This window comes from Kogia breviceps, chromosome 11 (genome assembly GCF_026419965.1).
Source record: "Kogia breviceps isolate mKogBre1 chromosome 11, mKogBre1 haplotype 1, whole genome shotgun sequence".
In the NCBI taxonomy this organism is placed as follows: Eukaryota; Metazoa; Chordata; class Mammalia; order Artiodactyla; family Physeteridae; genus Kogia; species Kogia breviceps.
In genome coordinates, this window is record NC_081320.1 from 85097351 (window position 1) to 85119463 (window position 22113).

The 22113-nt window shown below is 37.0% G+C and overlaps 1 protein-coding gene across 16 annotated transcripts in view; it reads left to right on the forward strand.

Annotated features, from left to right (window-relative positions):
• The window catches only part of ITSN2 (intersectin 2), a 145409-nt gene that overhangs the window by 48888 nt on the left and 74408 nt on the right, over positions 1-22113 (forward strand). For 12 of the 16 annotated variants that reach the window (XM_067008009.1, XM_067008011.1, XM_067008007.1 and 9 more), the window contains 9 exons: positions 1169-1232; positions 2242-2379; positions 3084-3169; positions 3854-4116; positions 4982-5131; positions 7819-7959; positions 8393-8480; positions 14374-14513; positions 15564-15644. In XM_067008009.1, the coding sequence (XP_066864110.1) occupies positions 1169-1232; positions 2242-2379; positions 3084-3169; positions 3854-4116; positions 4982-5131; positions 7819-7959; positions 8393-8480; positions 14374-14513; positions 15564-15644 (1151 nt within the window). The remainder of the gene's footprint in view (positions 1-1168; positions 1233-2241; positions 2380-3083; positions 3170-3853; positions 4117-4981; positions 5132-7818; positions 7960-8392; positions 8481-14373; positions 14514-15563; positions 15645-22113) is intronic. The other 4 variants (XM_067008013.1, XM_067008012.1, XM_059079153.2 and 1 more) reach the window with 1 other exon arrangement.

Below are 22113 nucleotides of genomic sequence, written 5' to 3' on the forward strand. Positions count from 1 at the left end.
ATTCAATGAATGTTAGCTATTGTTATTATCAGTTGCTATCACATAAGTAAGCCCCCGTTGCACCTTAGATAAAGGATAATTTTGGATTACAATTTTCTTCATTACTTTAGCAAATATTTATTAAGCATCTGTTTACTAGGTGTGAGGTATACATTAGTGGATAAAACAGTCAAGGCTTTTGTCTTCATAGAACTTAGCATATAATAGGGGAAATAGACAAACAGGTAAACAAGCAAATGTTACATTACAAATTATGATCTGAGATATAAAGGATAAAAGCAGGAAATGTATTGAATGGTAGGGTGGACAGAGAAGGCCTTTCTGAGAAGGTGACATTAGATTTCGACTTCACAGGTGAGAAGGACCTAGACATGCAATTATGTAGAACTGTAGGACTTGATGTTGGACATGGGCGTACAGGAGAGGGAGGGCTCAGAGGGGACTTTTTGATTTCTGGCTTGAGCCACTGGATGGATTGTGGTACCACTCATAGAGAAGGGAGGACTGAGGAAGAACGATTTGGGTGAAGATTAGGAAGAGGGACCTGGATGGGGATTGAAAGAGTAGTTTTATATGTATTTGGTTTGATGTGTTTATAAAATACATACATTGATTTTTCAGTTGGATATAGAAGTCTAAACTTAGAGGAGAGGTTTGGGCTGTGGATGTACATTTGGGAATCCTCAGCCTCTAGGTGCTGCTTAAAGTCATAGAAATGGATATGAATGCACAGAGAGAAAAGAGTGCCCAGGATAGATCTGTGAAGAATGCCAGCATTTACAGGTCATTTAGAAGAGGAAGAGTAGAGACAAAGGAATGATCAGAAGGATAAGAGAATATCTGAAAATGCTTAAGGAAGCTGTGCTTTGAGAGCTTGGCCTCTAATACTCTGTGTCGCTGGCTTAATCCTTCGTGTCAGTCACTTGTGTGTACCAATATCTTTTGAAAGGACATGGGAGCACTTGATTCTACTAACTGTAGACTTTAAACTCCTTGGTCCAGGGAATGTGTTTGTTTTGATGACTACTGAATGCTCAGTGTCTAGTGCATGGTAAAAACCGATGCTATCCCAGGATAGCAGCAGTGTTATTTCAAGGGTACAGCTATTTAAGTTTGCATGACTTTAAGAGGCTAAAGAATTTTTTTATGCTTTTTCTCACACAATCAGGTTTTCAAGCTAGAAATGCCCTTCTTCAGTCAAACCTTTCTCAAACTCAGCTAGCTACTATTTGGTGAGTTTGCCCGTTGATTATGATTTTTAACTATACATTCTCTGTTATACTGTTTCTGTAAAAGTTTGTGACTCAAAAACATTCCATAAAAGCAAGCATGTGAAAATTAATGCAAACCTGTAAGCAAATAAAATTGCTTTGTAAAATGTTATCCTCAAGAATTTGGGGGGGCTTCCCTGGTGGCGCAGTGGTTGAGAGTCCGCCTGCCGATGCAGGGGACACGGGTTCATGCCCCGGTCCGGGAAGATCCCACGTGCCGCAGAGCGGCTGGGCCCGTGAGCCATGGCCGCTGAGCCTGCGCGTCCGGAGCCTGTGCTCTGCAACGGGAGAGGCCACAACAGTGAGAGGCCCGCATAACGCAAAAAAAAAAAAAAAAAAGAATTTGGCATTTAATTATTTTACAAGTAAAACCTGTTTGCTTTTATATAATGCCTTCTATGGAGAATTAGAGAATATCTGATTTTTAATGTGGAGCTAAATGTGATTTGATGGGTGAATTAACCATAAACAAAGACAAGCCACCTTTTCAGAAGGAATATTTCCCTTTCCATTTCAATGTTTCTTCCCTCTCTTTTGTGATATGAAAATTAAGGGTAAAAATTAGCTCACTTTTCTGTGTGTATTTACTTTTCACTAAAATATGTTAACCAAGCTGTTCTACTGTCATTATTCTTGTTTTAAAAATAAAAAACTGGGGCTTCCCTGGTGGCACAGTGGTTGAGAATCTGCCTGCGGAAGCAGGGGACACAGGTTCGTGCACTGGTCCGGGAAGATCCCACATGCCGCGGTGCGGCTGGGCCCATGAGCCATGGCCACTGAGCCTGTGCGTCTGGAGCCTGTGCTCCGCAATGGGAGAGGCCACAACAGTGAGAGGCCCATGTACCACAAAATAAATAAATACATACATACATACATACATACATACATACCTAACTAACTAACTAACTCTTCTGGAAATATTTTACTCTGAATAGACTTTCTAAGTTGTGAATTTTCTAATTTTCTCTAGGACTCTGGCTGACATTGATGGTGATGGGCAGCTAAAAGCTGAGGAGTTTATCCTTGCAATGCACCTCACTGATATGGCCAAAGCTGGACAGCCATTGCCACTGACTTTACCTCCAGAGCTTGTCCCTCCGTCTTTTAGGTGAGTGCCTCTGTAGATGAAGGGGTGTTGTTTCGATCCTGTTTGGCAGACATGATTATTACTTTGGGATATCCTGAGGCCTCTGCTCTAGTTTCGTGGAAAATCAAACATTTACATTGCCGTTTGATTTTGGTATTTAATGAGTTACATTGAGAGGAGAGTAGATATTAGAAGTAGGTGTGTATTTTCACCACGTTATAGATAAGGAAACTGATGAGTAAAGAGATTAAGAATAGGGCTTCCCTGGTGGCGCAGTGGTTGAGAGTCCGCCTGCCGATGCAGGGGACACGGGTTCATGCCTTAGTCCGGGAAGATCCCACATGCCGCGGAGCGGCTGGGCCCGTGAGCCATGGCCGCTGAGCCTGCACGTCTGGAGCCTGTGCTCCACGACGGGAGAGGCCACAACAGTAAGAGGCCCGCGTAACGTAAAAAAAAAAAACAACAACCAAAACTTAAAAAAAAGAGATTAAGAATAAATTTACCCAAGAATAGATATTGGCTGAACCATGATTTGAATCCACATCTCTCTGGCTTGATAATCCATATACTGCTGTGCAGTGTAACTATGGACCACACTGTATTTTAAATACCTTTAATTACATTCTAAATATTAAATTGCTCTAGTCAGTGGTAGTCTATATAGTCTGGTCTAAAAATTCTCAGATCTCATGATGATAAATTTATTTGTTGTTTTCTTTTCTTAGAGGAGGAAAGCAAATTGATTCCATTAATGGAACTCTGCCTTCATATCAGAAAATACAAGAAGAGGAACCTCAGAAAAAATTACCAGGTAACATCGAGTGTCCAACTTGTATATTTATTGTGAGTTCTCTTAAATTTTACCGTGAAATATAAATGTATATTTAGAATTTTAAAATTCTTAATATTTTATATGCTATATGAGTAACTATTTGATGAATGGGATGGATTTCAACATCAGTAAAATTGAGATAGTCAAAACTGAGAGGAAGAGACAGGTATGTATATTTGGCAAGAGTGTATGTATTAGGTGTCCTAGTTAAAGTGTTTCTCCCACTTTTGGAAAAATCATTATAGCAAGCTTTGTAACGAAATCTTGAGCTTTAAAAAAATTTTAACTACTGGTTGAAAAAGTACATGTGTAGATATTTTAAAATATTAAAAAATTAATGACATATGACATATATAGCCATACAACTTTGGTTATCCTTGAAGAAAATGCTGAGAAAAATATTGTAAAGTATTTTCATTGGCAGGAATAGTAAAATTATTTTTCTCTTAGATGGACTCAAACTTAGAGATTTGTTTTCCAAAAATGAATATTCTTATAAGAAAGTAAATATTTTACTATTTACGTTTGAGTTAAAATTATCCTTTGGAGAAGTATCCACAGAGAAATAGCAGTCACGTGATCACGAGGCATGAGGACGTTGAAACTAGATTGCAGGTTCAGTAGGCTTGATGTTGAAGAATGCTTACAATATACCTTATCTAGTTACATTCGAGGACAAGCGGAAAGCCAACTATGAGCGGGGGAACATGGAACTGGAGAAGCGACGCCAGGCCATGATGGAGCAGCAGCAGAGGGAGGCAGAGCGCAAAGCCCAGAAAGAAAAGGAAGAGTGGGAGCGGAAACAGAGAGAGTTACAAGAGCAGGAATGGAAGAAACAACTGGAATTAGAAAAACGCTTGGAGAGGCAGAGGGAATTGGAGAGACAACGGGAGGAAGAAAGGAGAAAAGAGATAGAAAGACGAGAGGTTATTTTTTTAAGTTATTTTATTTCCCAGGAAAATCATTTCATTTAGTAAGTGGCTACATTTCATTTGATTAAAAACTGGTAATTTTTGTTGTGCTTTTTCTCAGCATCATTCGTTCATTCTTACCCTGTACGAATCTGAATCTTCCTTCTCCTGTGGACAGATAGAGGGTCCTTGCTTGCGAGGGGTTTCAGGGCTGACAGCTGGTAGAGAAAGCATGTCTGTAGGTGATATCTCAGTCAGCGCAAGATTGGTTGCAAAGCTGAGTCGAGTGAGGAGCCAGAGGAAGAAGTCAGTGTGATCAGGTCATTAAATGAAAGTAAGCTTAGGATCCAGAGTAAAAGGCCAGGTAATTGGAGAGGCAGAAAGAAGAGAGTGGGGAGTTGAAGGCCTTGAGAGGGATCACGAGGGTGGGCTTGCGCAGGTCCTTGGGATAACTGGTGCTGTGTGGGGTCCCTGGGAGGCCTGGCTGTGTTTTCAAGGGCTGTGTGTGGACCACAGTCAATTACCAGTGGCCCTGAAATAAAGTAAATAAAATTTTTTTCTTCCCTGATAACAGAATAAAGGTACAGTTATTCCTACTAACATTTGCATTTAGGAAGTCATTCTTTTGTTTATTAAGGGAAAAGTCACTACAGCAAGAGATTGGCCCTATGAAGCAATCAGAAAGTTCTGGTGGGTGAATTTGCTTTTGTGCAAGTCTTTCATTTAGGTCCATTGATAAAACTAGGTTTGCCCAGTTACCCTTAGAAACTCAAGCCCACTAAATGCTAAGTGCTGACTCATCTTTACTTTGTTATTCCATCAGTTTTTGAATGAGGCAAAATTGTTAATTTAAAAATTAACTTTAATTCATTATTTTCAGGCAGCAAAACAGGAACTTGAAAGACAACGTCGTTTAGAATGGGAGAGAATTCGTAGACAGGAGCTTCTCAATCGAAGGAATAGAGAACAGGAAGAAATTGTCAGGTTAAACTCTAAAAAGAAAAGCCTTCATCTCGAGTTGGAAGCACTGGTATGGCTATAGGTTTAAGTGAAATTTATCTGAATGATGCTTAGAGTTACCTGTTGGAAAATATTATTGTTTTTTAAATCTACCTCATGAATATGTTATGTTTTAATGTAATTAAATAGTCATATTTTCATATGTGCTTTTTAACAGTTTAGACAGCATAGTTTACTAAAAAAGGATAGTGACTCGAAATGCTGAGAATTATGTTGTGGTCTAAATTCAGATATGGATAAACAAGGTACTCTTGGGCAACACATCTCCCTTCTCTGTGCCTCACTTTGCACATCTATAAAATAAAGGTTTGTGCTGGTTCTGTGATTTTCAGTTTTCAAACTGGTCTCTGGAAGGTGGTCTACAGAAGGATCACCAGAAGGTGGGAGAGGAGAGCCTGGGCGCTAGGACAGCGTCTCCTCTCCCCACTTCTTCATCCCACATTTCACAACAGAGAATCACCACATTTATCTGCTGTACTTTTATTGGAGTTTTATCTAAAATTTGCTTGGAAAAAAGGATTCTACTGCTAAAAAGAAAAAGATTGGAAACTGCTGACCTAAATGATCTCTTAGGATTCCTTTCAGTTTTAACAGACTATGGTTGTTAACTAATATTGGCCATTATGCTTATCAGTTTTTACACATCAGATGTCAGAGTATCTGTTAAAAGACTTTGCTAGAAATGCTAAGTGAGAAGATAGAAAGGGTCTGAGTAAGGCATACTATTCTGCTACAACCCTGTAATTCCATAAGCCTGACCTGATAATACAGTAAGGTTTTGCAAAAAATGCATGTGTAGCTATGTAGTAGAGCCATATATACATCTTGTTTAATTGTAGTCTAATGTTTTATTTGGTTGATGAATTAAATTACATTTTTAAAAAAATAACAATATCTTTCATCAGAAAGGTACTGTTTTATGCCTTCAAATGAATAGGAAAGAATACCACAGTTGTTAATCATGCCATACTACTACAAAATGGTCCTAAAAACTTTAACTTCTTTGTGTAGCTACTTGGGTATCTGTCTGAACCGTTATCTTGACTGTGTGTTTTTCCTTAAAAATACAATGGGAGGAAACCTTTTGATTGTTTTTCCCCCAAGAACTGGGGTAACACACCAAGCAGTAGCACAGATTAATGTGCAGAGTCTGGAAAGGTCCAGGGCATATACTTATATTTGCTGAAGATAATAACATGATATCCAGGGTGGACACAGCATATTCCCTTCAGCATGTATTTCTCAAATATGAAACATACTTTTCAGTAAAAACTTTCATTATTGGTGATTTTTAACCAGGAGCCTCATTTTTCCTCACCCCACTTTATTTGCTAAGGCTGCCATAACAAAATACCACAGACCAGGTGGCAATTTTTATCACAGCTCTGGAGGCTGGAAGTCCAAGATCAAGGTGTCAGCATGTTCGATTTCTTCTGAGGCTTCTCTCCTTGGCTTGCAGATGGCTGCCTTTCGCCGTGTCCTCATGTGGTCTTTTCTCTGCCTGTGCATCTCTGCTGTCTCTTTTGTGTCTAAATGTTCTCTTCTTATAAGGATACCAGTCAGATTGGAGTAGGCCCCACCCATAATACTTCATTTAATCTTAATTACCTCTTTAAATGTCCTATCTCCAAATACAGTCATATTCTGAGGTTACTGAGGGTTAGGACTTCAACATATAAATTGTGGGGGACACAGTGCAGCTCATAACACCTCACCCTTCTTATTAGTTCCATTGAGAATCTCTGCTGTTTTTTGTTCTGTTTTCTTTTTTTTTTTAATTAGACCAAGGGGAAAGGAATATTGGTATAGGAGAAGAGTAGTGTGTCTGCAAAAGGCCCTCCTGTACACTGTTTAATTAGAAGAATTAGATGGCAGCATTGAGGATAGAACTAGAAGTTCAGAGAATGTAATGCTAATTGTCATATGCACACACTTATTCCTCCTCATTATTCTAAGAGATTGTTTATATATATATATTTTGTGTGTGTGTGTGGTACGCGGGCCTCTCACTGTTGTGGCCTCTCCTGTTGTGGAGCATAGGCTCCGGACGCACAGGCTCAGTGGCCATGGCTCATGGGCCCAGCCACTCCGCGGCACATGGGACTCTCCCGGACTGGGGCAGGAACCTGTGTCCCCTGCATCGGCAGGTGGATTCTCAACCACTGCGCCACCAGGGAAGCCCTGTTTATATTTTAATATTATGAATTAGTGCCTAAATGCTGAGTTCAGAAAAAAAAATTCAGTGTGTTATGTTTGTGCTTTCTCATCTTAACATAATAGGCTCTTAACACTCACAGTGGTACGTTTCCTGCTAATAACTCTCTTGAGTTAACTTAGTTTTATTTTTTTATTATTATTATTTTTTTTGCGGTACGTGGACCTCTCACTGTTGTGGCCTCTCTAGTTGCGGAGCACAGGCTCCGGATGAGCAGGCTCAGCGGCCATGGCTCACGGGCCCAGCCGCTCCGCGGCATGTGGGATCTTCCCGGACTGGGACACGAACCCGTGTCCCCTGCATCGGCAGGCGGACTCTCAACCACTGCGCCACCAGGGAAGCCCTTAACTTGGTTTTAGACATTTATCTTAGACTGAGTATAAATGATAAATGACATTTTAAATTTAAATAAAAATATTGTTCTCTTGATAGGAACATTTCCTATTAGCATTTTATGTTACCATATGTTTCTCTTCCTATAGAATGGCAAACATCAGCAGATCTCAAGCAGACTTCAAGACGTCCGACTCAGGAAGCAAACTCAAAAGACTGAGCTGGAAGTTCTGGATAAGCAGTGTGACCTGGAAATTATGGAAATCAGGCAGCTTCAACAGGAGCTTCAGGTAAGTCCTTTGCTGCTGAATTGTCCTTAAACATGAGCAGTTATTAATAATTCTTCCTAATAGAGTGGTTTTCACTTTTGGGGTCATGAACCTCTTTGAGTCTCTCATAGACATCCTTCCTAAAGGCATGTAGATATACACAATCTTGTATAATATCAGGAATCTCATGGACTCCCTAAAACTGTGCTTAACATCTGGTTAAATTCTGCTTAATATTTATACAATATCTGGGCATTTACCACTTTGAGTTTTAAGTCTTTAATAAATAAATAAATACATCATTTAATTCCATTTTAGTTTATCCATAAGTTGTAAGCAATTTACATATTATTCTATGTATTATTCCTATACTGTTTCAAGAGTGATTAAATCATGTTTTTACATTTTCAGAAAATTCTTAGACAACATTACAGTTTCTTTTTCTTTTTATAAGGAATATCAAAATAAGCTTATCTATTTGGTACCAGAGAAGCAATTATTACATGAAAGAATTAAAAATATGCAGCTCGGTAACACACCTGGTAAGTCTCTAAGATTTGTTTTGCCTCTTTTATTCTTTTCTGAATGTATCAGTTATATTCTGTTACACTTTAAAATAGCATTATTCTGTTATAAATAACATTTTTTGTCCATAGTTAAAATTTTTTAATAATGTGAAAAATATTACCTCATGTTGGAGCATTTTTAGCAATAAAATGTAAATAGAAATAAAATAACAATTGTGGTCTGACTTCCTGTCTTGATAATCTTTTTTTTTTTTTTTTTTTTTTTTTTTTAATTTTTTTGTGGTATGCGGGCCTCACTGTTGTGGCCTCTCCCGTTGCGGAGCACAGGCTCCGGACGCGCAGGCTCAGCGGCCCTGGCTCACGGGCCCAGCCGCTCCGCGGCATGTGGGATCTTCCCAGACCGGGGCACGAACCCGTGTCCCCTGCATCGGCAGGCGGATTCTCAACCACTGCGCCACCAGGGAAGCCCATTGATAATCATTTTTATTTATATATTTCAAATATCAATCAAATAAAATGTTACGATACAGTTAAACAAGACCTCAGTTTGGCTTGAACACAAGGCTATATGTGCATTTTGGCAAAATCCTGCACTAGTTGTAAAGAACTGTTCATGAGGGGACTTTTCTATGGAGCCAAACCTGTTGGATTCTAGGGTGATAGTGTGCAGCAGTGATAGGCCTAAGCAGACTGGTATGCTCTTCCTAGACCTTTTATACCATCTTACTTTGAGATTCATGTAAAGAATTTTACCACCTTGGCCCTCTGACACCTGTGGAACAAAATATTCCAGTGTAATTTATGAGAATATAACCTTTCTCTTGATTCAAGTCTCAACCAGGAAACTGAAGGAAAAAAAAAATCCTTACATTGGATAGCATGCCAATAACAATGTAGCAGAAGAAAGATTTATTTAAAGAAAAGTAACTCTGCAAATGTGTTAGAACTAGCTAAAGTATCCTAAATGTCTCCCACTGAGTATCTGTCAGTTTTTTCATTCTAGGGCTCTTTATTACACTTTTGGTTTTTTAGGCGGGCCAGTAAATAGGTTCATCCCTCTTCTTTGCCTAAATTCTGAACAAATTAAGAAATAAGGCAAAGGAGCAAGACATGAGAGACCAGAATATCATCTCATTGTTAATAAAGCTGATGTTAAACCGCATGGCTTATCTGTGAGCAGCACAGCTGCCCCTGTAAGATACTGGGTGCATGAACAAAAAAGAATGCAGATTCCTGTAGGCAATTCAACCTCAAGAACGCAAGGGGTAGGAAAGGTATAGGGCTGTGTATACCCGGGTCCTTATCTTGATCTCACCAAGTATTCAAGAGTTAGAAAGAAGCTGGGAATGTTGTTCTCGTAAAGGTCCCTTTACATCGAAGAAATACCAGGAATAGAAAATTTGATCTTGTCAACTACTCTTATTATGTCTCCCACCTTCCACTGATGTCTCGTCTCAGACAATCTTCCTTGCACAGGATGCTTTTCTTGGCCGTTCGAAGTGTATCAGCTCCTACCTTACCCCTCACAGCCATTCTAGAGGCAGGATAAGGCAGCACTCCTGATCTGTGCAGGGTAGAAAGTATATTGTCATCTTCATTGTTAGTATTTGGATTGTGAAGAGAATGTAGAATGTGTCTTATTAGGGGCCTGGTAGAGTAGTCTTTCTCTGTGGAATGTGATCCAGTTTAGCTTTTATAAGTTTATTAATCTTTGCTGTAGTCCAGTTTAGAATAGGAAGCTTTTATTTGGAGTTTCTGTCCATAATAGTAACCATTTAAAATTATCAGCCATGTGCCAAGCACCATGCTAGGCAGTTTTCATGCATTATTTCCTTTCATCTTTACAACAACCCTGTAAAGTAGTCGTTGTTATTTCCATTCTGCAGCTTGGAAAAACTGAGGTTCACAGAGAATAAGTAAATACCCAAGATCATGTAATAGTAGGTCTCAAATTCATGTGTGTCTGACTCCTAAAGCCCACCACACTACCATGTTGCCTCTTTCAGTTACCTAACACAGTGCTCATAGATGTGATATGATCACATTCAGTATGAAAGCATCCATTATTACTGATGCTCATTTTGAATACTAAGTGAATATTCTCTTACTGTTGTTTTTCCCATTGCTTGTCTCTCACCTTGACAAGAATAGGACCCATGCCTTATCCTTCACTTTTACCTATCATTGAACAAAGTGCAGGGCCTTGCATGTAGCAGATGTATAATTTAATGATTAAATATTTATTGAAATACTGGAAAACTGTTAGAATTATAAGACAATTTAACAAGGTGCCTGGATACAAAATCAGCATATAAAAATCAGTAGCTTTACTATATATCAAAGTGTTTATTTAGAAAATAAGGGGGGAAAGGTCTCATTCACATCAGCATTCTCATTATTAAATGAACAGAGAAGAAATGCGCAGCCATAAAACTTTACTGATTGACATAAAAGATTCCTGGATAAGTAGATACATATTATATTCCTGAATGAACTTGCTCAATATTTTAAAGATGTTATTTAGTTCTCTACTAATTCATCCATATATTCAGTTTTATTCAGGTTTCCTTAAATGAAACTTGACAAGATAATTCACAAATTAACCTAGAAGAGAAAATACACAAGATGAGCCAAGACTTAAAAAGAAAAAACATTGGTGGGGGGAGGAGTCTAGCCCTATCATATACCAAAACATGAGTTATGAAAGGTATAGTACCTAAAATAATGTATTATTGATCCAAAATAGAAACAGAACACTGGAACTAAATAGTCTAGAAACAAGCCTATATATATATATATATATATATATAAATTTAGGATTAGATAAAGTTGGCATTTAACATCAGTGGGGAAGGGATAGTCTTTTGATAGTTACTATCTCTTCATTAAGTGATTTGAGGGATAGTAGAAAGGGGGGTGAAGAAGCTCTTTACCTCACTTTATGCAGATATAAATTCTAGGTAAAATGGGAGGCTACACATAAAATATAACTCTAGAAAAAGATGTTACAAAGGAAAACGTTTTTATAATCTTGGTGTCAGAAAAGTCTCTTCAAACAATACATAGAGCTATGAAAGAAAATATTTCGTTTTTGATGAAATGAAAAACTTTTTCATGATGAAAGATGTCATAAACAGTAAAAAAAAAATTGAAATATGTATGATACAACAAGAATTTAGAGCTTCTACAAATCAGAAACTAAGACAAGACAATAGGAGGAAAAAGCCAGCAAAGGTTGAGACAAGACAATTCAAGCTGATGGCTGATAAATGTAAGTAGATGGCCATATAAATAGATGTTTATTTGATTTCAGTAGTTGTCAGGAAAATACAAATTAAAATGACAATAATAATCTTTTTGCCAGTTAGCAAAAATGAAAAATGAGTGATACAATCTCCAAAATTTACAAGCAGCTCATGCAGCTCAATATCAAAAAAACAAACAACCCAATCCAAAAATGGGCAGAAGACCTAAATAGGCATTTCTCCAAAGAAGATATACAGATTGCCAACAAACACATGAAAGGATGCTCAACATCACTAATATTAGAGAAATGCAAATGAAAGCTACAATGAGGTATCACCTCACACCAGTCAGAATGGCCATCATCAGAAAATTTACAAACAATAAATGCTCGAGAGGGTGTGGAGAAAAGGGAACCCTCTTGCACTGTTGGTGGGAATGTAAATTAATACAGCCACTATGGAGAACAGTATGGAGGTTCCTTAAAAAACTAAAAATAAAATTACCATACGACCTAGCAATCCCACTACTGGGCATATACCCTGAGAAAACCATAATTCAAAAAGAGCCATGTACCATAATGTTCATTGCAGAACTATTTACAATAGCCAGGACATGGAAGCAACCTAAGTGTCCATCGACAGATGAATGGATAAAGAAGATGTGGCACATATATACAGTGGAATATTACTCAGCCATAAAAAGAAATGAAATTGAGTTATTTGTAGTGAGGTGGGTGGACCCAGAGTCTCTCATACAGAGTGATGTAAGTCAGAAAGAGAAAAACAAATACCATATGCTAACACGTATATGGAATCTAAAAAAAAATGGTTCTGAAGAACCTAGGGGCAGGACAGGAATAAAGAGACAGATGCAGATGTAGAGAATAGACTTAAGGACATGGGGAGGGGGAAGGGTAAGCTGGACGAAGTGAGAGAGTGGCAGGGACATATACACACTACCAAATGTAAATTAGATAGCTAGTGGGAAGCAGCCGAATAGCACAGGGAGATCAGCTGCTGCTTTGTGACCACCTAGAGGGGTGGGATAGAGAGGGAGGGAGGGAGATGCAAGAGGGAGGGGATATGGGGATTTATGTATATGTATAGCTGATTCACTTTGTTGTAAAGCAGAAACTAACACACCATTGTAAAGCAATTATACTCCAATAAAGATGTTTAAAAAAAAGGAAGAAAAGTGAGTGCTAGTATCTGGTGATAGGGATATGCAGAAACAGGTAATTTGGTGTCATTGTTACTGGTACAGCTTTTTGGAAGGGCAGTTTGGCAGTTTCTGTCCAAATTTAAAGTGTGCACATTCTTTTACATAGCAATTCTTTCTCCTCCTAGCCTTTAAAAACACTTCCATGTTTGTGTTAAAATGTACATACCAGTTATGTTTATGGCAGCATTTTTATTTAATAGTAGAAAATCAGAAACAACCTAAATGGCAATCAGAAAGGGAATAGTTACATAAATTACAGAATAGCCATAGTGTGGACTGCCAGGGAGCAATGTTAAAGAATGAGCTAGGTCTAGATGTCTTTAATGGTGAGGTGTGTTATTAAATTTAAAACAAGTTGCCAAGCAGTGTAGACAGCGTGATCCCATTAAAGCCCCATGGAAATGCTGAATATGCACATATCAGGTACCTAAGAGGGGGGAAGGAGTTGGGATGAAGAGAGACTTTTACTTTTTACTTCATATGCTTCATTCTATTTGAATTTTGTATTAGATTTCTGTACTTAAAAAAATACAATAAAGTTTTAAAATATGTACAGTTGACCGTTGAACAACGTGGGTTTGAACTGCACAGGTCCACTTCTATGCAGATTTTTTTCAATAAGTAAATACTACAGTACTACACAAATCCGTGGTTGTTGAATCCAAGAACTTAAAACCGTGGATACGGAGGAACTGCACCCACGTATGCTGAGGGCCAACTGCAAGTTATACTTGGATTTTCAACAGGGCATAGGGCCAGCCCTCCAATCCCCCTGAGTTGTTCAAGGGTCAGCTGTATTTAAATAGATGGTAAGATTGCTATCTTAATTTATTGAAATGTAATGTGCATCGCATATTTCCATCCAGTTTTTTCATCCTTGCCTAAATGTGTAAGAAAAGGTTACATAAAATGAAGCTTTCTGTTCCTACCTCCTAAACCAATACCACTGAATGATCCAGTTAGTACTATTTATTCAGTCCTTGTAGTGAATATTCCCCTATTCTTGGGAGCGCTGAGAATAAATAGAAAGCTACTTTAACAATAGGTGCTATTAATTGAGTATTTACTATGGGCCAGACTCCATACTAATGGCTTCATATCATCACCTCATATATGAGGTGGGTGATATAATGCCCATTGAACAGGAGAGCCTGCGGATCAGATTGGTGAAGCACCTTACCCAAAATGGAGCGTCCCTTCAAGTTCTAGTACTTTTGAGTACAGAACCAATGCTTATAACATTTCCATATGAGGATCTTCCAAGATATGATCCGAAAAAGGGAAATGACTGCTGATTGTTTTTTCCCTTGAGTTGATCCACCTTATGTGTGTATAGCCTTTGGCTCTCTAGTTATACTAATTTGACCAGACAGTACATGTTAATTACTGGTAATGACAGGAATGTCTACCAAATGTAAACTGTATGATGTTTGTATTTCAGATTTAGGAGTCGTTTTACTTCATAAAAAATCATTAGAAAAGGAAGAATTATGCCAAAGACTTAAAGAACAATTAGATGCTCTTGAAAAAGAAACTGCATCTAAGCTATCAGAAATGGATTCGTTTAACAATCAATTAAAGGTATTTATCTTCTATTATATTCATTTTTAGTTAGCTGCCTTTTACCTTCCTTATTTTGATTTAATTGATTGAATAACTGAAGCTGTTATTGTTATATGTAGTACATTTCATAATTTATTTTATAATTTGAGCCATACCAGAATTGCAGGATTGTTTTTAATGTTCTCTGTGTATTATAAACATTGAGTCGTGTAAATAAACGTATAATTTACCATAGTTTCCAGTTTTGGATGACTTTTTATTGGCATCTATACATTTAAAAAATAATTACCTTTGTCAGTATTAGGATTAGATTAGATTAGATTTGTCAGTATTAGATCTCAGCCAGAATGATCTTAGGCAAATTTGAAAATGGGAAATACGGAAAATTTTAAATAGTCCAGGTTGTAGAGGCTCTTTTAACACACTAAATTCTTTTTTTTAAAACAATTTAATTAACCTTTGTGAAATAATACCATAACCAATGAAATCCAAAGTATAATTTGGCACTAAAAATTTTGCATGAAAAGTAGATTCATGATTCATTATTTGCTGCAGTGGCAGAACAGATGTCCAAAACATATACCATATGCTTATCATTCTGTGCAGTGTTAGTTGTATACTGAAGCCATGCCCGTGAAAGAAAATATTAAAAGCTAGCAACCAGAGTAATGGCACATGATTAAAATTTGGGACTAGTTTCAGTTACTCCCTTGCTAATGAAGCATGAAGTTTTTAGAGCATAACATATTACAAAGCTTTTCAGGCAGCTCTCTGTCTCTTCATGTGACTTTCATTTTGCTAACTTATTTAGAATAATGTTACAGCAACCATAGAGTAAACAGAATGGTAAAAGAAACCATGGTGGCTTCAGTTAAGAAAGGGAAGTTTGAGATGAATAATGTTAATAATACATTCTACACAAGCATATATTCTGTAGAAAAAAATTTAAAGAAAACCAAATAATTTGTCATTGATGGACAGACAAACCAGCCAAGTTATCTTCCCTACATTATTTTTTAAAAAATCTGTACATAGTTTAATTGGCTTTTTATCTGCCTTATCTTACAGTGTGGGAATATGGATGACTCTGTTCTTCAGTGCCTTTTGTCTCTGCTAAGCTGTCTCAACAACCTCTTCCTCTTACTTAAGGTTATTTTCTAATATCTAGCTCCTTTTCTTTGAGTTACTTTACTGTTTTCTTTTTTAAAAAACTAGACTATTCTTTGCATTTATCTAAATAATCCTTGTTTGAAATAACATATACAGTATAGACATTTTTCTCTCTGCTTGCTTAAATATCCTTCTGCTGTCTCACTGCCTGTTTGAGTCTAATGCCAGGAATCAGTAGGGTTGCCCAGGGTAACCTTTCTCATAAGGAGCCCAAGACATTGAGAAATATTTCCTGGTTCCCGTACAACATCCCTGTGAGTTGGGCTAACTGATGGGATGATTACTCATTCAATTAAAAGGGAAACTAAGGGAATGTGAGATTAAATTATTTACCCATATCACTGAAATTATTGTTTAAAATAAAACTTATACCTTTTGAAATCTAGTGCAAGGTTATGTCATGTATATATCAGACTGCTTCCTAATACTGCTATAAGATTTTTCTTTAAGAAAAATCTTAAAGAACCAATAATGCAGGTGCAGCTTTAGTTTTGTCTAGTTATCAGGCCTCATGTTTAGATATGCTTGCACCACAGATAAAAATGTTTAAATCATATTTATAAATAAGTAGTTTACTTTGTCATGTATAGATAGCACAAAGAATATTTAAAACATTCAATGAATTCCTGTTTTAATTTAGTTTAAAGAAAGTTGCTTTATATTTACCACTTGCCCACCCTGGTAGATTTTTGACTGTATTCTACTCAGTACCAGAATGGATGACAATAGGGCGATTACATATATATACACAGTGAAGACAAGAACATAAGTAGAGCTCATTTGTTACCTAAGCAAAGATAGGGCAGTTGGAAAGATGGTATCATCCTTTCCTTTATGGTTATAGCATGAATGGCCAGATTATCTGGTCTTAGAACTTTTGCTGCAGATCACACAGAAATGTAAACCTAAGTTTTTTCACATATACAGTGCAGTTTGATGATATTTGTGGACTGTACTCACCCACAGAAGTCTGATTCTTTGAGTTAGCATTTGATTCTCCACAGGCTAGCAGATTATTCTTGTCTCTTGTTTTTCTTTATTCCTTCTGCTTCCTGCCTTCCAACCTTTCACTGCTTGTTGAGGTTTCATCAGAGGCAATTTAGGAATGTAAGAGGGAATGAAACCTATACTGTCAGAGTGGTCAGGAGACTGACTGTTGTTACAGAAAGCAAGAAAAGAGGCTTTCTATAGTCATTGGAAATGATACAGAGCAGTCAGTTAACTTAGTACTGAAAAGTATCCATTGAATTGTCAACAAGGAGACCTTTGAAGACCTTACTGAAAGTGCCAACTCAGTTGAGTGACCAGCAGAGGCTGGATTGCGGCAGATCAGGAATGAATGGGAGCTGAGGAGGGGTGGAGTGCATGTGAACAACTCTAGGAGAGTGAAAAGAGAGCATGAGGAAAACTTTGTTTGTTGAAGAAAGATGACAAAGGATACAAAGTTTCAGTCATGCAAGATGGATAAGTTGTGAAATCCACTGCACAGTATGGTGGCTGTAATTAGAAAATTTCAACTATACAATACAGTATTGTTAAGAGTATATATCTTAAACATTCTCACCACAGAAAGAAAGAGAGGAAGGGAGGGAGGGAATGAAAGAAAGGGCGGGGAGAGAAGAAGAGAAGAAGCGGGGGGTAACTATATGAGGAAATGAATATGTTAATTAGCTTGATTATGGTAATCATTTCACAGTGTATATGTGTATTGAAGCAGCAAATTGTATACCTTAAATATATACAGTTTTTATTTACCAATTATACTTTAATAAAGTTGAAAAATAAAAGAATAATTAGGACCACCCTTGAAAGTGGTATCACCTTTTTGTGCAGCATATGGATACATGAGGAATGGGTAGTTTCTGTTAGGACAGAAGAATGGAAATGGAGAAAATTAAGCTTTTTAGGTAACTAACCTTATCCATCTCAGTGTCTTAAAGATGATTGCCAGGGCTTCCTGGTGGCTCAGTGGTTGAGAATCCGCCTGCCGATGCAGGGGACACAGGTTCGTGCCCCGGTCCGGGAAGATCCCACATGCCGTGGAGTGGCTGGGACCGTGAGCCATGGCCGCTAAGCCTGTGTGTCTGGAGCCTGTGCTCCGCAACGGGAGAGGCCACAACAGTGAGAGGCCCGCGTACTGCAAAAAAATTTTTTAAAAAAGATGATTGCCAGGCTCAGGCCAAATATTTCATTGTTGAATTCCCAGCACCTCGAACAGTGCATGGAACATCATGTATGGCAATACACACTTGTCGAATGAATGAATGGTTTTGAATGTTCTCAGTCAGAAAATATACAGGATTTAGAGTTAGTATTGGTATATAGAGTTTATGAGAAAAAAGTAGAAAGAAATCAGTCAAAAAACAGCAAGAAAACCATGTATCCCAGGTTTTAGGGAAACTTCTGATTCCATGTAATTTATTCTTTTAAGTAAAGGCTATTTTTTAAATTCAAAAAAAGGAAGAAAGACAAGACTGAAAGTAGAAGAGAGAGGAAGGGAAGGAGGAGGAAAGTGAGAGATTGAGATTGACTGTATAAAGTAGTGATAATTGATAGAGCAAAGTCCCAGGGAAGCAGACTAAGATATAATCTGGAGCATAGATTGAAGGACAAGAGAACAAGAATACTTCCAGTGTAACATATGGGGATAAGATAGGTGTGAAGTCGGTTAAATTTGTTGGTAGAGAGTAGGAAGTTGATAGCTTCAAAACCTAAAATCAGAAGCAAGTTGGATCATTACAAGGAGTCTTCATGGGTGGTTGAGGACATGGAAAAACTCAAACTAGACTAGGAGGAGATGGATGCAGATGCAGGAAGTTTTATTGCTTTTGAGATGGAAAGATGAGGGAATTCCAGTCTGGCTTAATGAGGCAAGATTATTGGCTGGTAGTGAAAAGAATGATGGAAGATTGGGAAATTTCAGGAGTGAAAAGTAGGCATGAAATACACATCTTAGTGGGGGTGGGAAGTGCAAGCTCAGTAGAGGAAAACAGTAGGTGTCCTGAGCAGTTTTGAATGCCTATTTGAAGTTGGAGTTCATGAATTTAAATTGAAAACAGCAGGCCTAATTGTGTCTTTTTTTTTTCCCCACCAAAGTTCAGCTGTTTATGTGTAAGCATGGAAAAGGATGATGACATAGGTTAATAGATTCATATGGGTTTGAGGTTTTAATAGACATGGGCAGAGAGGGAGGAACAAGGGAGCTACAGATCTTAACACAGTAACTGTGATAAACATGAACTCTGAAATATGTACTGGACATGAAGGGATATGAAGAGAGGAAGGGGTGCTGATGACAAAAGAGAGGATGATGGGGTCAGCAGAATGGAGGTCTCAGACGTGAGGTTGGAAACCTGTTGAAATGGATGTTCCATATATAAGAAAAGCTTGAAGGATAAGAACTTATGTTTGGAAAATGGGATATTGATCAGTGGTAGTTCTCTTTGTGATGATGACAAGATTCAGGGTATAATAATGCAAATGAGAGATTAAATGGAGTAAAAGAAAAATCATTGTTGAGGAGATCAGTTGTTTTTTCTTTTTTTAGTTAAAATGGGAAGTTTTATTTTCGATGGATTTTATCACAATAGAAAGTTATAATCCTTCTACTGTGATGCTCTTAAACTTTATAACCTTCTTAAACCAAATACACTTTATTATAATTATGTTTTATAAAACTATACAGAAAATCTGTTGTCAAATACTTACATTTGCGTAAATCCTATTTGTGTTTTTCAGTATTTTTTTCAATAATTCTGAGGCAGGAAAGAAACAATGCCAAGGGATAATTAATCCTTCTTATCTGTATAATATTCACTTGGAAAATTTTCCTCTGGTGTGCTGAAATACATATGTTTATCCCCAAGAATGAACATTGAGAATGCTTTTGAATTCATAGTTTCTGGTCACTTAGAATGACTTAGCAGAGCTGCTCAAGTCCTATCAGCACCCTGCACACCAGTTCTTATAGTTTTCAACTCAGCATCAAATAAACCACATGCTCTTAATTGTTACTTGACTGATATTTCCCAGGTTACCATTTCAACCCCTACCTTTCTTTTTTTTTTTTCTTTTAACATCTTTATTGGAGTATAATTGCTTTACAATGGTGTGTTAGTTTCTGCTTTACAACAGAGTGAATCAGTTATACATATACATATGTCCCCATATCTCTTCCCTCTTGCATCTCCCTCCCTCCCACCCTCCCTATCCCACCCCTCTAGGTGGACACAGAGCACCGAGCTGATCTCCCTGTGCTATGCGGCTGCTTCCCACTAGCTATCTGTTTTACATTTGGTAGTGTGTATATGTCCATGCCATTGTCTCACTTTGTCCAGGCTTACACTTCCCCCTCCCTGTGTTTGAGGAGATCAGTCTAAGTTGAGGTTTTGATGGGGTCATCTACATTGATGTCAAAGACTGGAAGAATAATGAAAATGAATGAATGAGGATCAGTGACCAGGTGATCCATAGATGACAGTAAAGAGGAATGGGAGGGTGGTACTGCTGGATGTTATTCTGGGCCTCAGAAAAAGATGGAGTTCATAAGAGTAAGAAGAAATAATCATCTAGAAATGGCAGTGAAGAGCAAAGAAAATACTCAGGCCAGAAACTGGTAAGCCATCCTCAACCAAGCAGTCAAAATTAACATTACCCAAATGGCAGAAGCTGACATTATGTGTCTCCTGATATGATGCACTGAAAAAGACACAGCACTTCTTTTTTTTTTTTTTTTTTAAGACACATCACTTCTATACTATTTTTGCCAAAAAATATTTCATCCGTGTAAGTGTAAGGAAATAATTAGACAAACTCAAATTGTGGTTTGGACTGTAAAATAACTGACTAACCCACACTCTAAAAATGTGAATCTCATAAAAGATGGATGAAATCTTCTCACAATGACAAAATGAAGTGTATGGTTCTTGATTGGATTATGGAGCCAAAAAAAAAGCTGTTATTAAGGACAATATTTATACTATTGGGAGGGAACATCTTTTGAATATGAATTCTGTATTAAGATTATTATGTCACTGTTAAATTTCTTTAGTTTGGTACTGACATTGACACCATAGTTATGTAGAATAATGATGAAGTTCTAGGGGTGAAAGCATCAGTGTCTTCAACTTAGTCAAATTTTTTGTAGATCTGAAAGTTTTCAAAATAAAAACTTGGAGAAAAATTGTGTTGCAAAATGTTGTCAAATGTTTATGAAAATGAAATAGTAGAATAAGTATATTTTTAAATTATAACAAACACTGGAAAATGGAGAGGAGATGGTGGATAGTGTAAATGAGCAGATTCCCCATATTCCGTATCAGGAGTCAATAACTGTTTTCTAATTCATAAATCAAGATATACTAATAATAGTTAGGATTTATTAAAGGCTTTATCCGTGACTGGCACTGTTCTAAATGTTTTACTTATATTAATTTATTTAATCCTTAATATTAACCTGATGAGGTAGGTCCTATTATTTGTTCACATTTCACATAGGAGTAAATTAAGTTGCCCAGGGTCACACAGGTAGCGAGCAGTATTTCAAACCAGAGAGTCAGGATTTGGCCTTAAATGGTTATATTCTTTTAAAAAAAGATGAAAATTTATAAGCTAAGTGTTCAACTTAAGAAGCTAGAAAAAGACTAACATAAAGGGAAAAAAGCAGAAGGAAATTAGTGAAACAGAACACAGATATTTAATACAGAGAATCAAGAAAGCCAAAATTTGACTCTCTTTATAGATTAATAAAATTATCAAACCTTTGGCAAGACTTAATTTAAAAAAAAATAAAAATAAAGGAGTGAAAAGGAGCTATAACTAAATACATTGCAAACAATAAAAGAGAAGGGACTATTATGAAAAATTTTGCACATAAATATGAAAACATAGGTGAAATAAACAAATCAGAATTTGCTGAAACTGGCTCAAGAAAAATAAAATATTTAGGTAGCTCTATTGTCATAAAATATTTTAATTCCATAGTTTAAAATCTTCCCTAAAAGAGAATCAGGCCCAGAATTTTACTGAAGGAATAAATAACTCCAGTCTTATACATCTGTTTCAAAATGTAGAAGAGGGAATATTCCCAACTTATTGTATGAAACTATCATAAACCTCAAAATTTGATAAGAATAGTATGAAAAAGGATCATTAGAGACCAATTTAGCATAGAGGCAAAAATTCTAAAGAATATTGAAAAGTTGAATGTGGAAATTTATAAGAAGGATACTCCATTATGACCAAGTTGGATTTATCTTAGCCAGGCAAAGATGATTTGACTGTAATTTGCCATATAAACAGATTAAAGGAGAAAAATAGTATGCTCATCTCACTAAATGCAGAAAAGGTATTTGATAAAATTTAACATCTATTCATGGTTAAAAAATGAAAAAGTTATTAGAATTTTAGGAATGGAAGAGAACTTCCTTAACCTGAAAAGAATGATCTA